The sequence below is a fragment of the Bombina bombina genome, chromosome 3 (genome assembly GCF_027579735.1).
Source record: "Bombina bombina isolate aBomBom1 chromosome 3, aBomBom1.pri, whole genome shotgun sequence".
In the NCBI taxonomy this organism is placed as follows: domain Eukaryota; kingdom Metazoa; phylum Chordata; class Amphibia; order Anura; family Bombinatoridae; genus Bombina; species Bombina bombina.
This window is the reverse complement of record NC_069501.1, coordinates 102,517,136-102,538,826: the sequence shown is the minus strand read 5'-3', so window position 1 is coordinate 102,538,826 and position 21,691 is coordinate 102,517,136. Positions and strand designations below refer to the sequence as shown.

Genomic DNA, 21,691 nt, shown 5'->3' with positions numbered 1-21,691 from the left:
GGCGCAGAAGACGAAACTGTTTCTGTAGTCCGGGTCATAGGAGGTGGTGAGTGCCCCGGCCATTGGAGGTTATAAAGGTGCCTATTTATTAAGTTAATCTATTCCGTGATAACATCGCAAACTATGGAGAACTCTGACGCGTTAGAGGGTTCTCCCTCTTTTACAAGGTCTCATTTCTGTGTTTGTGAGGAGGTTCTGGTAGAACAGCCTGCTCAACTATGTTCCACATGCCTTAATAAAGTTACAACATCTAAAAGTAAACGGATGTCTAGTACTACTGAGCTGTCCACCTCTGAGGGTTCCCCGTCCCGTGAGGTGCATTCCCTGCATTCATCTCCAATTGCACATGCAGCGCCCCAGTGTCCAACCATTACTCCTGCGGGAGAGATTTGTTGGCCGTCAGATTTTGCGGTTCACCTGCAAACGGCAGTATCGAAAGTGATCCATGCCTTACCACGTTCTGCTAAGTGCAAGCGTAGGGCATATCATGGCGGCCCGGCCCAGGGGTTGTATATGCCGATGGAAATATCAGAGGCGTTATACGATGACGAGGCCCACTCCAACTCTTCGGAGGAGGCCCCTTCTGGGTCGGAGTCCGTGTCATCTAAACCTCCGGCTGCGGTGGAGCCTAACTTTAGGTTTAGGATAGAGAATTTGCGCTTTTTGCTGAAGCAAGTGCTTGCTACTCTGGAGGTTCCGGAACCGAAACTTCTGGAGGAACCTGCAATTCCTAAGCTTGATAAGGTATATGAGGCCAGGGTGGTGCCTCAGGCCTTTTCGGGTTCCTGTTAAGATGGCTAATATTATTAAGAATGAATGGGAGCCATTTGGTTCTTCCTTTTCAAAACTGTTCCCTGTTCTGCACTCTCAGCTTGAGCTGTGGGGTACTGTCCCTAAGGTGGATAGTGCTATATCCACGCTCGCAAAGCGGACAACTATTCCCCTCGAGGATAGTTTGTAGTTTAAGGAGCCCATGGATATAAAGTTGGAAAACATTAAGGAAGATGTTTCAACACACTGGGTTTGTTTTTCAGCTGGCGTTGCCGGAGCTGTGACATATTGGTGTGAATCCCTGTGTGAAAGTCGGGGGGGGGGGGAATTCCATTGACGAGATACAGGATAAGATTAAGGTGCTGAAGGTTGCCAATTCATCTGATGCCAATATGCAAATTATTCGCCTGAAAGCTAAGGTGTCAGATTTTTCCATTTTAGCTTGCAGGGCTCTGTGGCTAAAGTCTTGGTCTGCGGACATGACCTCTAAGTCGAGGTTGTTGTCCCTGCCTTTTCAAGGAAAGATTCTGTTCGGTCCTGGATTGTATTTGATCATATCCACGGTTTCGGGAGGCAAGGGAGCTTTCCTACCGCAGGATAAGAAGGCTAAGCCTAAAGGATCTACTTTTTGTCCCTTTCGTGTGGACAAGGCCCAGCGCCAGCAGCCCTCCGCAAAAGCAGACCAGTCCAAGGGAACTTGGAAGCCAGCTCATTCTTGGAACAAGTCTAAGCAGAGCAAGAAGCCCGCCGAAACAAAATCGGCATGAAGGGGTTCCCCCCGACCGTTCTCTGGACCAAGTAGGGAGCAGATTATCTCTCTTCTCAAAAGCCTGGTTACAGGACGTTCAGGACCCTTGGGTTCTGGTGGTTGTCGCCCAGGGTCACAGGATAGGGTTCAGATCCCATCCGCCATGGGGCAGATTCCTTCTGTCAAACCTGTCTTCAAGACCAGAAAAGAGAGAGGCCTTTCTAGTGTATGTGAGGGATCTCTCCTCTGTCGGCGTTATCATACCAGTACCTCTAGCAGAAAGGGGTCTAGGGTACTATTCAAATATTTTTGTGGTTCCAAAGAAGGGCACATTTCGCCCGATTCTGGATCTAAAGTGTTTTAAACAAGTTTCTGAGTGTTCCATCGTTCAAAATTGAAACGATCAGATCTATTCTGCCCCTAGTTCAAGAGGGACAGTTCATGACAACTATAGACTTGAAGGACGCTTATCTTCGTGTGCCAATCCTCAAGGACCACTTTAAAGTGAAGCTAAAGTTTTGTTAACCAGCAATCATATTTATGATCCTTTTACTAAATCAAGAACAGTCGCTAGGTTTATTTAAAAAAATTATTTATTTGGGTATTTTTCAAACTATATTTCTATTACCGTTCCCTGTTGATTCTCCTCCTATCCTCCATTTCCGGGTTTCTGTGACGTATAAAGCGGTCCCACCCGCTCTATATGTGTCTACTAAGCTTGTGCACATCGAGCATGGAACAATCGCGCATGCGCATCATTTTTTTACATTGATCTTTGCATTGATCATTGATTGTTTTAGACTTAACAATAAAAAAAAGAGATGCTTGCGGTAATCGGAGCGCTACAAATGCTTCAAATTAGTTGCCGTCTGAGTTCCTATGCTGTACAAAATCTGCCCACAAACTCAAGTTTTTACTGCGCATGCGCAAAACGTGGACGCGCGCTTGGCAAATGCGAAGTAGAAGATGTCACGCATGCGCATCAAGAGCCATGTAATGATGACGTAAATTGACGGCCGCCTAACGGCCAAAGAATCAATTGGATGGCTCAACAACGTGATCGTTGTTTATAAAAAAAAAAAGAATTGCACGGGTTGATTTTCAGAAAAGCCGAATACACGAAAATAATATCCGATATCTCAGGTAATATAAAGATTTGTAAAAATTGCTGAATGAAAGTTATATTTATTTTGCTTGATAACAGTAATTATGTAGAATAGAGCCTTTCACTTTACCTTCACTTTAAGTTCCTAAGATTTGCGTATCTGGACGACATCCTAGTCCAGGCTCCGTCGCTCAGACTTGCAGAGGATCATTTGAGGGCTCTTCTTCTTTTGCTCCAATCTCACGGTTGGAAGATAAACTCAGGAAAGAGTTCCCTGGTTCCAAGCAACAGGGTGGAGTTCCTGGGCACGATATTAGACTTTGTCCATGAAAATATTTCTCACAGACCATTGATGCAGGAAGACTGTGTCCTCTTGTCTTGCCCTTCAGTCCTCCTCAAGCCCCTCGGTGGCTCAGTGTATGGAGGTGATCAGAATCCAGATTTCCAGCATAGATGTCATTCCATTCGCCAGGTTCCATCTCAGACCTCTTCAATTGTGCATGTTGACAGTGGAACGGCGATCATTCAGATCTATCACAGCAGATATCCATGGATGCTCGGACTCAGATCTCCCTCTCTTGGTGGATCCGTCCGGAGCAGCTGTCCATGGGGACCTCCTTCTTGAGACCGTCCTGGGAGATTGTGACCATGGACGCGAGTCTGGCAGGATGGGGAGCTGTTTGGAGTGCCAGGATGGCACAAGGAAAATGGTCCCGGGATGAGTCTCTCCTGATAAATATTCTTGAACTCGGAGCAATCTACAATGCTCTGAAGGCATGGCCTCCTCTGGGGTCGTTCAGCTTCATCAGATTCCAGACCGACAACATTACCTTGGTGGCTTACATCAACCATCAGGGGGGTACGAGCAGCTCCCTAGCCATGAGGGGGCTGTCTCGGATCTTGGAATGGGTAGAGTCCCACAGCGCTCAGCGATTCACATTCCAGGAGTGGACAACTGGGAAGCAGACTTTCTCAGCAGGCAAACATTTCATCCGGGGGAATGGTCTCTTCACCCCGAAGTGTTTGCAGAGATTTGTCTCAGGTGGGTCTCATGGCGTCCAGACTCAATTGCAAGCTACCCTCGAGGTCCAGGGATCCCCAGGCAGAGCTGATAGATGCCTTAGCTGTGCATTGGGGTTTAGCCTAGCTTATATTTTACACTGTTACAACTTCTACCTTGTGTAGTGGCACACGTCAAACAGGAGCGAGCTTCAGCCATTCTGATTGCTCCATCGTGGCCGCGGAGGACGTGGTTTGCGGGTTTGATTGGGATGTCCTTCTCTCCGCCGTGGAGGTTACCCTGTCGCAGGGATCCACTGGAACACCGGCCCCTTTCAACATCAAAATCTCGATTCTCTGAGGCTGACTGCGTGGAGATTGAACACCTAGTCTTGGCCAAGAGAGGCTTTTCTGAAAGTGTGATTGATACTTTTAATTCAGGTTAGGAAGCCAGTCACTCATCGCATCTACCATAAGGTGTGGAGGACTTACTTGTCCTGGTGTGAGAAGCATGGATATCCTTGGCATAAAGTGAAGGTATCCAGGATTCTGTCCTTTCTCCATTACGGTTTGGAGAAGGGTCTTGCCACCAGTTCCTTAAAGGGACAGATTTCGGCATTTTCAGTCTTGTTGCATAGGAGACTCGCGGAGCTCCCTTCATCCAATCTTTTGTTCAGGCTCTGTCTAGAATCAGGCCCGTCTTTAGACAGTCTGCTCCCCAATGGAGCTTAAACTTGGTCCTTAATGTATTGCAGAAGGTTACGTTTGAGCCTATGCATTCCATTGACATTAAGATTCTGTCCTGGATGTTTCTTTTCCTGTTGGCATTGCATCGGCACGCAGAGTATCTGAACTGGCTGCCTTGCAATGTGAGCCTCATCTGATTTTTCATGCGGATAAGGCTGTGCTTCGCACTGGTTTGGGGTTTCTTCCCAAGGTGGTGTCTAACCGTAACATCAATAAGGAAATAGTAGTTCCTTCTTTGTGTCCTAACCCTTCTTCTAAGGAGAGGTTACTTCATAACCTGGATGTGGCTTGTGCCCTGAAGTTCTATCTCCAGGCTACAAAGGATTTCAGACAGTCTATATCTCTTTTTGTGGTGTATTCAGGGAAGCGCAAGGGGCAGAAAGCCTCTTCTATTACTTTGTCGTTTTGGTTGAGGAGCTTGATTTGCTTGGCCTATGAGACAGCGGGACATAAGCCTCCTCAGAGGATCACGGCTCATTCAACTAGAGCTGTGGCTTTGTCTTGGGCCTTCAAGAATGAGGCCTCTATGGAGCAAATTTGTAAGGCGGCTACCTGGTCCTCCTTACACACTTTTACAAAGTTTTACAAATTTGACGTTTTTGCTTCTGCGGAAGCTGTTTTTGGGAGGTTTTTCAGGCTGTGGTGCCCTCAGATTAGGGTCTGCCTTTTCCCTTCCGGTTTCATTGTGTCCTCCTAGATCTTGGGTATATATTCCCAACAGTAGTGAATGAAGCCGTGGACTCTCCTCCCCTTTAGATGGAAAAAATAAATTATGCTTACCTGCTAATTTCATTTCCATCAAGGGGAGGAGAGTCCACGGCTCCCGCCCGTATCTCCGATGGACGGACCAAAATCTAATTCAACTTCCGGCACCATTTATACCCTAATATTTCTCCTACTGTTCCTTGTTCCCTTGGCACAATGACTGGGGGATGAGGGAAGTGTGGGAGGTATTTAAGCCTTTGGCTGGGGTGTCTTTGCCTCCTCCTGGTGGCCAGGTTCTTAAAGTGAATGTAAATTTTGATGCTAAAGTGCCCGATTTTTAAAAATTCGATTAAAAACAGGGACACTTTAATTCATCAAAATTTTCATTTCACTCCTGTTGTGAAAAAAAAAACTTACCTTTTAATCTTGACAGCCGCTCCAGCTTCCTCCACCCGACACAAAGCCTCTTCCTGGGTCTGAAATGATGAATCCGGCTTCCTCCGATCACGGCATTGAATCAGACAGATTCCCCTGGGGGGGAAGCTGTGATTGGAGGATGACCTATCCATCATTTCTGACATCAGAAATGGCTTGCAACAACCGGAGGAAGCTGGAGCTGCTGTCAAGTTTAAAAGGTAAGGTTTTTTTTTTTTCACAACAGGAGTGAAATGTAAATTTTGATGAATTAAAGTGCCCGTTTTATCAATTTTTTTTTAAAACCGGGCACTTAAGCATAAAAATTTACATTCACTTTAATTACCAACAGTAATGAATGAAGCCATGGACTCTCCTCCCCTCAATGGAAATTAAATTATCAGGTAAGCATAATTTCTTTCATGTAATTAGCAAGAGTCCATGAGCTAGTGACGTATGGGATATACATTCCTACCAGGAGGGGCAAAGTTTCCCAAACCTCAAAATGCCTATAAATACACCCCTCACCACACCCACAATTCAGTTTTACAAACTTTGCCTCCGATGGAGGTGGTGAAGTAAGTTTGTGCTAGATTCTACGTTGATATGCGCTCCGCAGCAAGTTGGAGCCCGGTTTTCCTCTCAGCGTGCAGTGAATGTCAGAGGGATGTGAGGAGAGTATTGCCTATTTGAATGCAGTGATCTCCTTCTACGGGGTCTATTTCATAGGTTCTCTGTTATCGGTCGTAGAGATTCATCTCTTACCTCCCTTTTCAGATCGACGATATACTCTTATATATACCATTACCTCTGCTGATTCTCGTTTCAGTACTGGTTTGGCTTTCTACAAAGATGTAGATGAGTGTCCTGGGGTAAGTAAATCTTATTTTCTGTGACACTCTAAGCTATGGTTGGGCACTTTGTTTATAAAGTTCTAAATATATGTATTCAAACATTTATTTGCCTTGACTCAGAATGTTCAACTTTCCTTATTTTCAGACAGTCAGTTTCATATTTGGGATAATGCATTTGATTTAATCATTTTTTCTTACCTTCAAAAATTTGACTCTTCCCTGTGGGCTGTTAGGCTCGCGGGGGCTGAAAATGCTTCATTTTATTGCGTCATTCTTGGCGCGGACTTTTTTGGCGCAAAAATTATTTTTCCGTTTCCGGCGTCATACGTGTCGCCGGAAGTTGCGTCATTTTTTTGACGTTATTTTGCGCCAAAAATGTCGGCGTTCCGGATGTGGCGTCATTTTTGGCGCCAAATAATGTGGGCGTCTTATTTGGCGCGAAAAAATATGGGCGTCGCTTTTTGCCACATTATTTAAGTCTCATTTTTCATTGCTTCTGGTTGCTAGAAGCTTGTTCTTTGGCATTTTTTCCCATTCCTGAAACTGTCATTTAAGGAATTTGATCAATTTTGCTTTATATATATGTTGTTTTTTCTCTTACATATTGCAAGATGTCTCACGTTGCATCTCAGTCAGAAGATACTACAGGAAAATCGCTGTCTAGTGCTGTATCTAACAAAGCTAAGTGTATCTGCTGTAAACTTTTGGTAGCTATTCCTCCAGCTGTTGTTTGTATTGATTGTCATGACAAACTTGTTAAAGCAGATAATATTTCCTTTAGTAAAGTACCATTGCCTGTTGCAGTTCCTTCAACATCTAAGGTGCAGAATGTTCCTGATAACATAAGAGATTTTGTTTCTGAATCCATAAAGAAGGCTATGTCTGTTATTTCTCCTTCTAGTAAACGTAAAAAATCTTTTAAAACTTCTCTCCCTACAGATGAATTTTTAAATGAACATCATCATTCTGATTCTGATGACTCTTCTGGTTCAGAGGATTCTGTCTCAGAGGTTGATGCTGATAAATCTTCATATTTATTTAAATGGAATTTATTCGTTCTTTACTTAAAGAAGTACTAATTGCTTTAGAAATAGAGGATTCTGGTCCTCTTGATACTAATTCTAAACGTTTGGATAAGGTATTTAAAGCTCCTGAGGTTATTCCAGAAGTTTTTCCTGTTCCTAATGCTATTTCTGCAGTAATTTCCAAAGAATGGGATAAATTGGGTAATTCATTTACTCCTTCTAAACGTTTTAAGCAATTATATCCTGTGCCGTCTGACAGATTAGAATTTTGGGACAAAATCCCTAAAGTTGATGGGGCTATTTCTACCCTTGCTAAACGTACTACCATTCCTACGTCAGATGGTACTTCGTTTAAGGATCCTTTAGATAGGAAAATTGAATCCTTTCTAAGAAAAGCTTATCTGTGTTCAGGTAATCTTCTTAGACCTGCTATATCTTTGGCTGATGTTGCTGCAGCTTCAACTTTTTGGTTGGAAACTTTAGCGCAACAAGTAACACATCATGATTCTCATGATATTATTATTCTTCTACAGCATGCTAATAATTTTATCTGTGATGCCATTTTTTTATATTATCAGAGTTGATGTCAAGTTTATGTCTCTAGCTATTTTAGCTAGAAGAGCTTTATGGCTTAAAACTTGGAATGCTGATATGGCTTCTAAATCAACTTTACTTTCTATTTCTTTCCAGGGTAACAAATTATTTGGTTCTCAGTTGGATTCCATTATTTCAACTGTTACTGGTGGGAAAGGAACTTTTTTACCACAGGATAAAAAATCTAAAGGTAAAAACAGGGCGGCTAATCGTTTTCGTTCCTTTCGTTTCAACAAAGAACAAAAGCCTGATCCTTCATCCTCAGGAGCAGTTTCAGTTTGGAAACCATCTCCAGTCTGGAATAAATCCAAGCCAGCTAGAAAGGCAAAGCCTGCTTCTAAGTCCACATGAAGGTGCGGCCCTCATTCCAGCTCAGCTGGTAGGGGGCAGGTTACGTTTTTTCAAGGAAATTTGGATCAATTCTGTTTACAATCTTTGGATTCAGAACATTGTTTCAGAAGGGTACAGAATTGGTTTCAAGATGAGACCTCCTGCAAAGAGATTTTTTCTTTCCCGTGTCCCAGTAAATCCAGTAAAAGCTCAAGCATTTCTGAAATGTGTTTCAGATCTAGAGTTGACTGGAGTAATTATGCCAGTTCCAGTTCCGGAACAGGGGATGGGGTTTTATTCAAATCTCTTCATTGTACCAAAGAAGGAGAATTCCTTCAGACCAGTTCTGGATCTAAAAATATTGAATCGTTATGTAAGGATACCAACGTTCAAGATGGTAACTGTAAGGACTATCTTGCCTTTTGTTCAGCAAGGGAATTATATGTCCACAATAGATTTACAGGATGCATATCTGCATATTCCGATTCATCCAGATCATTATCAGTTCCTGAGATTCTCTTTTCTGGACAAGCATTACCAGTTTGTGGCTCTGCCGTTTGGCCTAGCTACAGCTCCAAGAATTTTTACAAAGGTTCTCTGTGCCCTTCTGTCTGTAATCAGAGAACAGGGTATTGTGGTATTTCCTTATTTGGACGATATCTTGGTACTTGCTCAGTCTTTACATTTAGCAGAATCTCATACGAATCGACTTGTGTTGTTTCTTCAAGATCATGGTTGGAGGATCAATTTACCAAAAAGTTCATTGATTCCTCAGACAAGGGTAACCTTTCTGGGTTTCCAGATGGATTCAGTGTCCATGACTCTGTCTTTAACAGACAAGAGACGTCTAAAATTGATTGCAGCTTGTCGAAACCTTCAGTCACAATCATTCCCTTCGGTAGCCTTATGCATGGAAATTCTAGGTCTTATGACTGCTGCATCGGACGCGATCCCCTTTGCTCGTTTTCACATGCGACCTCTTCAGCTCTGTATGCTGAATCAATGGTGCAAGGATTACACGAAGATATCTCAATTAATATCTTTAAAACCGATTGTTCGACACTCTCTAACATGGTGGACAGATCACCATCGTTTAATTCAGGGGGCTTCTTTTGTGCTTCCGACCTGGACTGTAATTTCAACAGATGCAAGTCTCACAGGTTGGGGAGCTGTGTGGGGATCTCTGACGGCACAAGGAGTTTGGGAATCTCAGGAGGTGAGATTACCGATCAATATTTTGGAACTCCGTGCAATTTTCAGAGCTCTTCAGTTTTGGCCTCTTCTGAAGAGAGAATCGTTCATTTGTTTTCAGACAGACAATGTCACAACTGTGGCATACATCAATCATCAAGGAGGGACTCACAGTCCTCTGGCTATGAAAGAAGTATCTCGAATTTTGGTTTGGGCGGAATCCAGCTCCTGTCTAATCTCTGCGGTTCATATCCCAGGTATAGACAATTGGGAAGCGGATTATCTCAGTCGCCAAACGTTGCATCCGGGCGAATGGTCTCTTCACCCAGAGGTATTTCATCAGATTGTTCAAATGTGGGAACTTCCAGAAATAGATCTGATGGCGTCCCATCTAAACAAGAAACTTCCCAGGTATCTGTCCAGATCCCGGGATCCTCAGGCGGAGGCAGTAGATGCATTATCACTTCCTTGGAAGTATCATCCTGCCTATATCTTTCCGCCTCTAGTTCTTCTTCCAAGAGTAATCTCCAAGATTCTGAAGGAATGCTCGTTTGTTCTGCTGGTAGCTCCAGCATGGCCTCACAGGTTTTGGTATGCGGATCTTGTCCGGATGGCCTCTTGCCAACCGTGGACTCTTCCGTTAAGACAAGACCTTCTGTCACAAGGTCCTTTTTTCCATCAGGATCTGAAATCCTTAAATTTAAAGGTATGGAGATTGAACGCTTGATTCTTGGTCAAAGAGGTTTCTCTGACTCTGTGATTAATACTATGTTACAGGCTCGTAAATCTGTATCTAGAGAGATATATTATAGAGTCTGGAAGACTTATATTTCTTGGTGTCTTTCTCATCATTTTTCTTGGCATTCTTTTAGCATACCGAGAATTTTACAGTTTCTTCAGGATGGTTTAGATAAGGGTTTGTCCGCAAGTTCTTTGAAAGGACAAATCTCTGCTCTTTCTGTTCTTTTTCACAGAAAGATTGCTATTCTTCCTGATATTCATTGTTTTGTACAAGCTTTGGTTCGTATAAAACCTGTCATTAAGTCAATTTCTCCTCCTTGGAGTTTGAATTTGGTTCTGGGAGCTCTTCAAGCTCCTCCGTTTGAACCTATGCATTCATTGGACATTAAATTACTTTCTTGGAAAGTTTTGTTCCTTTTGGCCATCTCTTCTGCCAGAAGAGTTTCTGAATTATCTGCTCTTTCTTGTGAGTCTCCTTTATTGATTTTTCATCAGGATAAGGCGGTGTTGCGAACTTCTTTTGAATTTTTACCTAAAGTTGTGAATTCCAACAACATTAGTAGAGAAATTGTGGTTCCTTCATTATGTCCTAATCCTAAGAATTCTAAGGAGAAATCGTTGCATTCTTTGGATGTTGTTAGAGCTTTGAAATATTATGTTGAAGCTACGAAATCTTTCCGTAAGACTTCTAGTCTATTTGTTATCTTTTCCGGTTCTAGAAAAGGCCAGAAAGCTTCTGCTATTTCTTTGGCATCTTGGTTGAAATCTTTAATTCATCTTGCCTATGTTGAGTCGGGTAAAACTCCGCCTCAGAGAATTACAGCTCATTCTACTAGGTCAGTTTCTACTTCCTGAGCGTTTAGGAATGAAGCTTCGGTTGACCAGATTTGCAAAGCAGCAACTTGGTCCTCTTTGCATACTTTTACTAAATTCTACCATTTTGATGTATTTTCTTCTTCTGAAGCAGTTTTCTTCTGTTAAGTGTGATCAGTCCACGGGTCATCATTACTTCTGGGATATTACTCCTCCCCAACAGGAAGTGCAAGAGGATTCACCCAGCAGAGCTGCATATAGCTCCTCCCCTCTACGTCACTCCCAGTCATTCTCTTGCACCCAACGACTAGATAGGATGTGTGAGAGGACTATGGTGATTATACTTAGTTTTATACCTTCAATCAAAAGTTTGTTATTTTATAATAGCACCGGAGTGTGTTATTCCTTCTCTGGTAGAGTTTGAAGAAGAATCTACCAGAGTTTTTACTATGATTTTAGCCGGAGTAGTTAAGATCATATTGCTGTTTTTCGGCCATCTGAGGAGAGGTAAACTTCAGATCAGGGGACAGCGGGCAGATTAATCTGCAAAGAGGTATGTAGCAGCTTTTATTTTCTGACAATGGAATTGATGAGAAAATCCTGCCATACCGATATAATGTCATGTATGTATATTTTACACTTCAGTATTCTGGGGAATGGTACTTCACTGGAATTACACTGTGTACATAAGACTTTAGCCTATTTTGCAGGGACTAGCAACAGGCTTTTAATAACTCTTAATTTATGTTAAACGTTTTTGCTGGAATGTAAAATCGTTTTCATTTTCTGAGGTACTGGGTGAATAAAATGTTTGGGCACTATTTTTCCACTTGGCAGTTGCTTGTTCTAGTTTCTGACAGTTTCTGATCTCTCTCACTGTTGTGTGTGAGGGGGAGGGGCCATTTTTTGGCGCTTTTGCTACGCATCAAAAAATTCAGTCAGCAGCTCATTGTATTTCCTGCATGATCCGGTTCATCTCTACATAACTCAGGGGTCTTCAAAACTTGTTTTGAGGGAGGTAATCATTCACAGCAGAGCTGTGAGATTGTAGTTGACTGTGATAAAAAACGTTTATTCTGTAATTTTTTTTCTGCTATCAGGGTTAGTTGTCTTTTGCTAATGGGAACAAACCTTTGCTAAAGTTGTGTTGTTTACAAAGATTGATGCTATAACTTTTTCAGTTTATTAATTTTCAACTGTCATAAATCTTCTGTGCTTCTTATAGGCACAGTACGTTTTCATAGTATTTTACTTGAATAGTATTCCAAGTTGCAAGTTTATTTGCTAGTGTGTTAAACATGTCTGATTCAGAGGAAGATACCTGTGCTATTTGTGCTAATGCCAAAGTGGAGCCCAATAGAAATTTATGTACTAACTGTATTGATGCTACTTTAAATAAAAGTCAATCTGTACAAATTGAACAAATTTCACCAAACAGCGAGGGGAGAGTTATGCCGACTAACTCGCCTCACGTGTCAGTACCTGCATCTCCCACTCGGGAGGTGCGCGATATTGTGGCGCCCAGTACATCTGGGCGGCCATTACAAATAACATTACAAGATATGGCTACTGTTATGACTGAAGTTTTGGCTAAATTACCAGAATTAAGAGGCAAGCGTGATCACTCTGGGGTGAGAACAGAGTGCGCTGATAATACTAGGGCCATGTCAGATACTGCGTCACAGCTTGTAGAACATGAGGACGGAGAGCTTCTGTCTGCGGCTGACGGTTCTGATCCAAACAGATTGGATTCAGATATTTCAAATTTTAAATTTAAGCTGGAGAACCTCCGTGTATTACTAGGGGAGGTGTTAGCGGCTCTGAATGATTGTAACACAGTTGCAATACCAGAGAAGATGTGTAGGTTGGATAAATATTTTGCGGTACCAACGAGTACCGACGTTTTTCCTATACCTAAGAGACTTACTGAAATTATTACTAAGGAGTGGGATAGACCCGGTGTGCCGTTCTCACCGGGTCTATCTCCCCTCCGATATTTAGAAAGATGTTTCCAATAGACACCACCACACTGGACTTATGGCAAACAGTCCCTAAGGTGGAGGGAGCAGTTTCTACTTTAGCTAAGCGTACCACTATCCCGGTGGAGGATAGCTGTGCCTTTTCAGATCCAATGGATAAAAAGTTAGAGGGTTACCTTAAGAAAATGTTTGTTCAACAAGGTTTTATATTGCAACCCCTTGCATGCATTGCGCCGGTCACGGCTGCGGCGGCATTCTGGTTTGAGTCGCTGGAAGAGACCATTAGTTCAGCTACTCTGGATGACATTACGGACAAGCTTAGAATCCTTAAGCTAGCTAATTCATTCATTTCGGAGGCCGTAGTACATTTAACTAAACTTACGGCTAAGAATTCAGGATTCGCCATTCAGGCACGCAGAGCACTGTGGCTAAAATCCTGGTCAGCTGATGTTACTTCTAAGTCTAAATTACTTAATATACCTTTCAAAGGGCAGACCTTATTTGGGCCTGGTTTGAAAGAAATTATCGCTGACATTACAGGAGGTAAAGGCCACGCCCTGCCTCAAGACAGGGCCAAACCTAAGGCCAGACAGTCTAATTTTCGTTCCTTTCGGAATTTCAAAGCAGGAACAGCATCAACTTCCTCTGCTCCAAAACAAGAAGGATCTGTTGCTCGCTACAGACAAGGCTGGAGACCTAACCAGTCTTGGAACAAGGGCAAGCAGGCCAGGAAACCTGCTGCTGCCCCTAAAACAGCATGAATTGAGGGCCCCCGATCCGGGATCGGATCTAGTGGGGGGCAGACTTTCTCTCTTCGCCCAGGCTTGGGCAAGAGATGTCCAGGATCCCTGGGCGCTAGAGATAATATCTCAGGGATACCTTCTGGACTTCAAATACTCTCCTCCAAGAGAGAGATTTCATCTGTCAAGGTTGTCAACAAACCAAACAAAGAAAGAGGCGTTTCTACTCTGCGTACAAGAGCTTTTGTTAATGGGAGTAATCCATCCAGTTCCACGGTCGGAACAGGGACAAGGGTTTTACTCAAATCTGTTTGTGGTTCCCAAAAAAGAGGGAACTTTCAGACCAATCCTGGACTTAAAAATCCTAAACAAATTCCTAAGAGTTCCATCGTTCAAGATGGAGACTATTCGGACAATTTTACCCATGATCCAAAAGGGTCAGTACATGACCACAGTGGATTTAAAGGATGCTTACCTTCACATACCGATTCACAAAGATCATTACCGGTACCTAAGGTTTGCCTTTCTAGACAGGCATTACCAGTTTGTAGCTCTTCCATTCGGATTGGCTACAGCTCCAAGAATCTTCACAAAGGTTCTGGGTGCTCTTCTGGCGGTACTAAGACCGCGGGGAATCTCGGTAGCTCCGTACCTAGACGACATTCTGATACAAGCTTCAAGCTTTCAAACTGCCAAGTCTCATACAGAGTTAGTACTGGCATTTCTAAGGTCACATGGATGGAAGGTGAACGAAAAGAAAAGTTCACTCGTTCCACTCACAAGAGTTCCCTTCCTGGGGACTCTTATAGATTCTGTAGAAATGAAGATTTACCTGACAGAAGACAGGTTAACAAGACTTCAAAGTGCTTGCCACACCCTTCATTCCATTCAACACCCGTCAGTGGCTCAATGCATGGAGGTAATCGGCTTAATGGTAGCGGCAATGGACATAGTACCCTTTGCACGCTTACACCTCAGACCACTGCAACTGTGCATGCTAAGTCAGTGGAATGGGGATTACTCAGACTTGTCCCCTTCTCTGAATCTGGATCAAGAGACCAGAAATTCTCTTCTATGGTGGCTTTCTCGGCCACATCTGTCCAGGGGGATGCCATTCAGCAGGCCAGACTGGACAATTGTAACAACAGACGCCAGCCTTCTAGGTTGGGGTGCCGTCTGGAATTCTCTGAAGGCTCAGGGACAATGGAGTCAGGAGGAGAGTCTCCTACCAATAAACATTCTGGAATTGAGAGCAGTTCTCAATGCCCTCCTGGCTTGGCCCCAGTTGACAACTCGGGGGTTCATCAGGTTTCAGTCGGACAACATCACGACTGTAGCTTACATCAACCATCAGGGAGGGACAAGAAGCTCCCTAGCAATGATGGAAGTATCAAAGATAATTCGCTGGGCAGAGTCTCACTCTTGCCACCTGTCAGCAATCCACATCCCGGGAGTGGAGAACTGGGAGGCGGATTTCTTAAGTCGTCAGACTTTTCATCCGGGGGAGTGGGAACTTCATCCGGAGGTCTTTGCTCAAATACTTCGTCATTGGGGCAAACCAGAGATAGATCTCATGGCGTCTCGACAGAAAGCCAAGCTTCCTCGTTACGGGTCCAGATCCAGGAGCAGTCCTGATAGATGCCCTGACAGCACCTTGGGACTTCAGGATGGCTTACGTGTTTCCACCCTTCCCGATGCTTCCTCGATTGATTGCCAGAATCAAACAGGAGAGAGCATCAGTTATTCTAATAGCACCTGCATGGCCACGCAGGACTTGGTATGCAGACCTGGTGGACATGTCATCCTGTCCACCTTGGTCTCTACCTCTGAAACAGGACCTTCTGATACAGGGTCCTTTCAAACATCAAAATCTAACTTCTCTGAAGCTGACTGCTTGGAAATTGAACGCTTGATTTTATCAAAACGTGGGTTTTCTGAGTCAGTTATTGATACCTTAATACAGGCTAGGAAGCCTGTTACCAGAAGGATTTACCATAAGATATGGCGTCAATACCTATATTGGTGCGAATCCAAAGGTTACTCTTGGAGTAAGGTTAGGATTCCTAGGATATTGTCTTTTCTACAAGAAGGTTTAGAAAAGGGTTTATCTGCTAGTTCATTAAAGGGACAGATCTCAGCTCTGTCCATTCTGTTTCACAAACGTCTGTCAGAAGTTCCAGACGTTCAGGCTTTTTGTCAGGCTTTGGCCAGGATTAAGCCTGTGTTTAAAACTGTTGCTCCGCCATGGAGTTTAAACCTTGTTCTTAACGTTTTACAGGGCGTTCCGTTTGAACCCCTTCATTCCATTGATATAAAGTTGTTATCTTGGAAAGTTCTATTTTTAATGGCTATTTCCTCGGCTCGAAGAGTCTCTGAGTTATCAGCCTTACATTGTGATTCTCCTTATTTGATTTTTCATTCGGATAAGGTAGTTCTGCGTACTAAACCTGGGTTCTTACCTAAGGTAGTCACTAACAGGAATATCAATCAAGAGATTGTTGTTCCTTCTTTGTGTCCAAATCCTTCTTCGAAGAAGGAACGTCTTCTGCACAATCTGGATGTAGTTCGTGCCCTAAAATTTTACTTACAGGCAACTAAGGAATTTCGACAAACGTCTTCCCTGTTTGTCGTTTACTCTGGTCAGAGGAGAGGTCAAAAGGCTTCTGCTACCTCTCTTTCTTTTTGGCTTCGTAGCATAATTCGTTTAGCTTATGAGACTGCTGGACAGCAGCCTCCTGAAAGAATTACAGCTCATTCTACTAGAGCTGTGGCTTCCACTTGGGCCTTTAAGAATGAGGCCTCTGTTGAACAGATTTGCAAGGCTGCAACTTGGTCTTCGCTTCATACTTTTTCCAAATTTTACAAATTTGACACTTTTGCTTCCTCGGAGGCTATTTTTGGGAGAAAGGTTCTTCAGGCAGTGGTTCCTTCTGTATAAAGAGCCTGCCTATCCCTCCCGTCATCCGTGTACTTTTGCTTTGGTATTGGTATCCCAGAAGTAATGATGACCCGTGGACTGATCACACTTAACAGAAGAAAACATAATTTATGCTTACCTGATAAATTCCTTTCTTCTGTAGTGTGATCAGTCCACGGCCCGCCCTGTTTTTTAAGGCAGGTAAATATTTTTTAAATTATACTCCAGTCACCACTACACCCTTGGCTTCTCCTTTCTCGTTGGTCCTTGGTCGAATGACTGGGAGTGACGTAGAGGGGAGGAGCTATATGCAGCTCTGCTGGGTGAATCCTCTTGCACTTCCTGTTGGGGAGGAGTAATATCCCAGAAGTAATGATGACCCGTGGACTGATCACACTACAGAAGAAAGGAATTTATCAGGTAAGCATAAATTATGTTTTTGGTAGAAAAGTACTTCAGGCAGCGGTTTCAGTTTGAATCTTCTGCTTATGTTTTTCATTAAACTTTATTTTGGGTGTGGATTATTTTCAGCAGGAATTGGCTGTCTTTATTTTGTCCCTCCCTCTCTAGTGACTCTTGTGTGGAAAGATCCACATCTTGGGTAGTCATTATCCCATACGTCACTAGCTCATGGACTCTTGCTAATTACATGAAAGAAAACATAATTTATGTAAGAACTTACCTGATAAATTCATTTCTTTCATATTAGCAAGAGTCCATGAGGCCCGCCCTTTTTTTGTGGTGGTTATGATTTTGTATAAAGCACAATTATTCCAATTCCTTATTTTATATGCTTTCGCACTTTTTTATCACCCCACTTCTTGGCTATTCGTTAAACTGAATTGTGGGTGTGGTGAGGGGTGTATTTATAGGCATTTTGAGGTTTGGGAAACTTTGCCCCTCCTGGTAGGAATGTATATCCCATACGTCACTAGCTCATGGACTCTTGCTAATATGAAAGAAATGAATTTATCAGGTAAGTTCTTACATAAATTATGTTTTTTTTTTTGTTTGTTTTTTTAAATACTTGCCAGTAATTTTTAAACTGTTGTGCAACACAAGTTTACTGCTCAAATACTCCATTCATAAAATGTATTCATTAGAAACTGTAAAGTTTTAATGTGGGTATTACAATTTTATTTTTTGTGCTTGTAATATTTTTTTTTTTATAAAATTGTTTGCACTGGCCCACCTTACATAGGTTCTTCAGCTGAACTGTATGCATACTCCAGAACTGACATTCCTTATAAATAATAGAAATGTCCATGTTGATATCTTTAGGGCCAGCATAGCCCGTATGAATTGTTTCCATTGAAAATGTTGCTATGTACTGTATACTGAAAACTCTCCATTTCTGTCTTTTTAGGAGAATCACTCTTATTCCTGTGAAGACCAATTCTCCAAGTTCTTCACAGCCCACTCAGGCGTCCTCTTCTACTCCGCTGTCTGATGCTCTCTCCAGTGGTAATATACTTGTGTACAATGTGATGACATATTTTCATTGTGTAAAGGAACATTCTTATACAAAAATGGTATGCTCTAATTTGTTTAGTGCACTGGTTTTCAAAACTGTCTTCAGTCCTCCCCAACAGGCCAGGATTTTAGGATTACCTTGGATGAGAGCAGGTAAAAGAACCATGTTTACTAATCAGCTTCTTATTTCACCGGTGCTCCAGCTTATCTCTCCTCAAAATGTGGCCTGTTAGGGAGGCCTGAGGACAGGTTTGAAAACCAATGGTTTAGAGCATGTAATTATTGCATTCTGTACCCTCTGTGTTTAATTGACCAGTGGGGTTAAACACTCTTGTAAAGAACTGCTCCAGATGTGCAAGCATTGCTCATGTTAAACACTCAGGTATAGTCCCGCTTTGAAGGTGCAAGCCTTGCAGCTCCTGAGCATAACAGGACTGGTGAGTCAATCAGGAGCACAATAATTTTACTATTCACCAGTCACAGGCTGCATTCTTTTCAGGATCTCCAGTGCTTACAGCTCCTATGTGAGACATTTACCTAGGTAGTTGACCCATTTGTGTCAGTCAAACACAATTTTCTTGGGTCTATAATGCAAAAAGTATGTGCTCTAGCAAATTTGATTGTATATACATATGTTATAGCCAAAAATATTTGTGTATTTGAGTATTCAGTGGCACTTTATTCTGTATGGCTGAGTACATAAACAAAGGTACACGGGATACATAGTGACAATGCAGGTGAAGTAAAAATGTACAGATTTGACAATGCAGGTTGAGATACTAGCAGATGTCCTACATCCTAGATTTAGATCTGCATACTTGAATTGTAATTTGAAGAAATTAGATTTGTTCAACTAAAAGAATCAGACTTTGTAAAATAAAATTATTCAGTTCCGACAGCTTTTAGAAATGATTTGGTTCAGTTTAGACTTTTCCTATTGCTTCTAGATTTCACAGGCAAATAGAAATATACCAATTGATAACATCACTTTGCACTGCTTTAAAGGGTTACAAAGCCCAGTATTATCTTGGTATCCTTTGTTGGAGCAGTATTGCAATATAGGAGATAGCTGAGCAGTTCTCAGCCCCCACCAATCAGCAGCTAGCTCCCAGTGTAGTGCATTGCTGCTCCTGTTCCTACCTAGGTATACTTTACAACAAAATACCAAGAGAATTAAGCAAATTTAGTAATAGAGGTGAAATGAAAAGCTTTGCTTTTTGTTTTTTTATTGCATGCTTTGTTTGAATCATGAAAGTTGAGGTATGACTTTACTGTCCCCCTTTAAAGAACGGTCTTCATTTTACAAGTTGGTCAATGATGGATCACACAAATGTAGTCTTACTCATTGTAACTGCTCTTAGCCAGTGATGTGTTGTATTTGTACCTCTGTCTTTAATTGATAATGTTTGTTTCAGAAAATAATTCTCCAGTTGAAGACACCTCTTGCAAACCTCCAGAATCCAAACGTAAAAGAACTGATCCCCTGTCTGACAAGTCTGATGAAAACCTGAGCAAAGACGCTTCTAACGAAGAGCAAAAAAAGATTTAGGATGTTTTGTTTATCTTTGTAGTGCGGTCAAGTTAGCTACAAATGTACCTCAAACAGGTGTCACCCAGGTTATGACCCTTTGCATGCCCAATATGTTCTGCTCATCTGAAAAAAAGAAATTGCTTTGGGTATTTGATATTGGTGTTTGTCTGCCATGCCAGATTCCTAAAATCAGATGATGCAGATATTTGGGTCTTTGCTTTTCAGTGACTTTGTCCCTCTATACTAATGAATTTCTCCAAAGGGTACTTAGCTGCATTTCTAAGAAGAGTTGATATATATTTTTCTGATTAAAACTGTGTCCTTCAGTCTAGTCTATATACTGAGGCTGCACATATAAGATAATTCCAGATGCTGTACCACCATAAGATATTCAAGCTATAGCCATCTTGATTTTATTCAATATCTGCAGCTTGTGTATCTGACAGAGGGTTGAGATGAAACTATCCAGGAAGGTTGTGTTCTTTATCCAGTTAATATATTAAAGCAAAATTCTAAATCTTGCTCACAAATATAAATTAATATCAGCTTTTGGGTCATTTTCATTTCCTGTGTGATGGGAATTTTAAAAATAGCCTTCAAATAAGAACAAATGAATGAGATTTGTATTGAGATTACAATATGTTTAGCATATTCTAATGGCTCTTTGCAACATCGGTCTAACGAGTACCATGTGGACTGTTTTTTTTAATTGGGTTATTTAAATATATAAAGCTTTATTTCAAACTGTAATGTCACCTAGAATATATTTTCCATTCTTTATAGCCCATTTAGTGTACTTTTAATTTATTATATGTAACTGTTTATGGGAGGTTGTATTAGCCATTAAATATCTGGTTTTCTCTTCTCTGACTTCTATTATAGAGAATATAAATATACAATATAGCCACAGGTAGTGGCATTACTGTATTTTCGGCACCAGATTTATTTGTGTGAAGGAGCAACACGCAAAGATCTGTACAAGTCCAGAACTTTGTGTGTTGCACTTTCACACAAATGTCCCGAAAACGACCCAAATGCTGCTACCCGGGGCCATATTCAGCATTTTTCTAAAATAAATAACCGAATGTACATGTCTAGTAGAATTTTTTTTTTTTGCGGAAGCCTTAACTAATTGGTATGTTCACTTTAAATGTTACTGTTGCTCACTTGGAAGGAAATATGTTGTCTGTTTCTTTATTGTTGTCAATACATTTTGTTACGTGTTTAATATATCTGTGTTGTATTTTTGTATTTACTCGATATGAGAATGTATTCTGGTTTTACATTCAGGATTGAAAGACTCCATTAATTATTGGTGTATTTTTTTATTTTTTAAATTGAGGAAAAACAGTAAAAATATCCATCTATACACATGGCACAACACATATACATATCTGATTTATATGCTGAGTAAATACAAAGGTATCGAGCATATTGTGTAGTAAGTTGGTATGTGTCTACACTTTACATATAATGATCCTCATTTTACATAGTCTGAGAATTAAATTAGGATGCATAAGTGAACCACACAATGACAAAAAAACATTAAGTTTCTCAGCCATTATTTCCCTCCCTTGAATTAATGGCTGCCACTCTTGGACCTCATCACGTATCATAATTTGAATGTTTTGTAAAAATAAAAGGCCACTGTCACCGCCACTCTGTGGCTCTCACTGCATTAGCCAGCGATGGTGCTGATCGTTGGTAGCGTGGGAGGGATATAAGGGAGGCGGGTTGGCGGCCCATTGCTGTAGGGGGCAGGAGGGGTGTGTGAGAGGAGCGGGTGGGACTCCTTACACTTTGGAAAAAGTGGAAAGGAGGGAGAAGGGGATAATAGTAACATTATCTAGGAGGGGGTAAGGGAATGAGTGGGGGCAGCTACATTACAGAAAAAATGGTTTGTTTATAGATAAAATAGGAAACTGGGTACTGCAGACAGCTGCCAGTATCTAACATGGTGGCTAATAGGTAGAGGGGGGAGGAGGTAAGGGAGGATACTACCCTGCAGATTTTT

At 41.9% G+C, this 21,691-nt stretch overlaps 1 protein-coding gene across 1 annotated transcript in view; it reads left to right on the top strand.

Moving 5' to 3' along the window:
• CHAF1B (chromatin assembly factor 1 subunit B) overlaps window positions 1-20,909 on the top strand; it is a 128,200-nt gene extending 107,291 nt beyond the window's left edge. The window contains exons 13-14 of the mRNA XM_053705943.1: window positions 18,040-18,137; window positions 19,562-20,909. Coding sequence (XP_053561918.1) covers window positions 18,040-18,137; window positions 19,562-19,695 — 232 coding nt within the window. The 3' untranslated portion in view covers window positions 19,696-20,909. The remainder of the gene's footprint in view (window positions 1-18,039; window positions 18,138-19,561) is intronic.
• The last annotated feature ends 782 nt before the right edge of the window (window positions 20,910-21,691 follow it).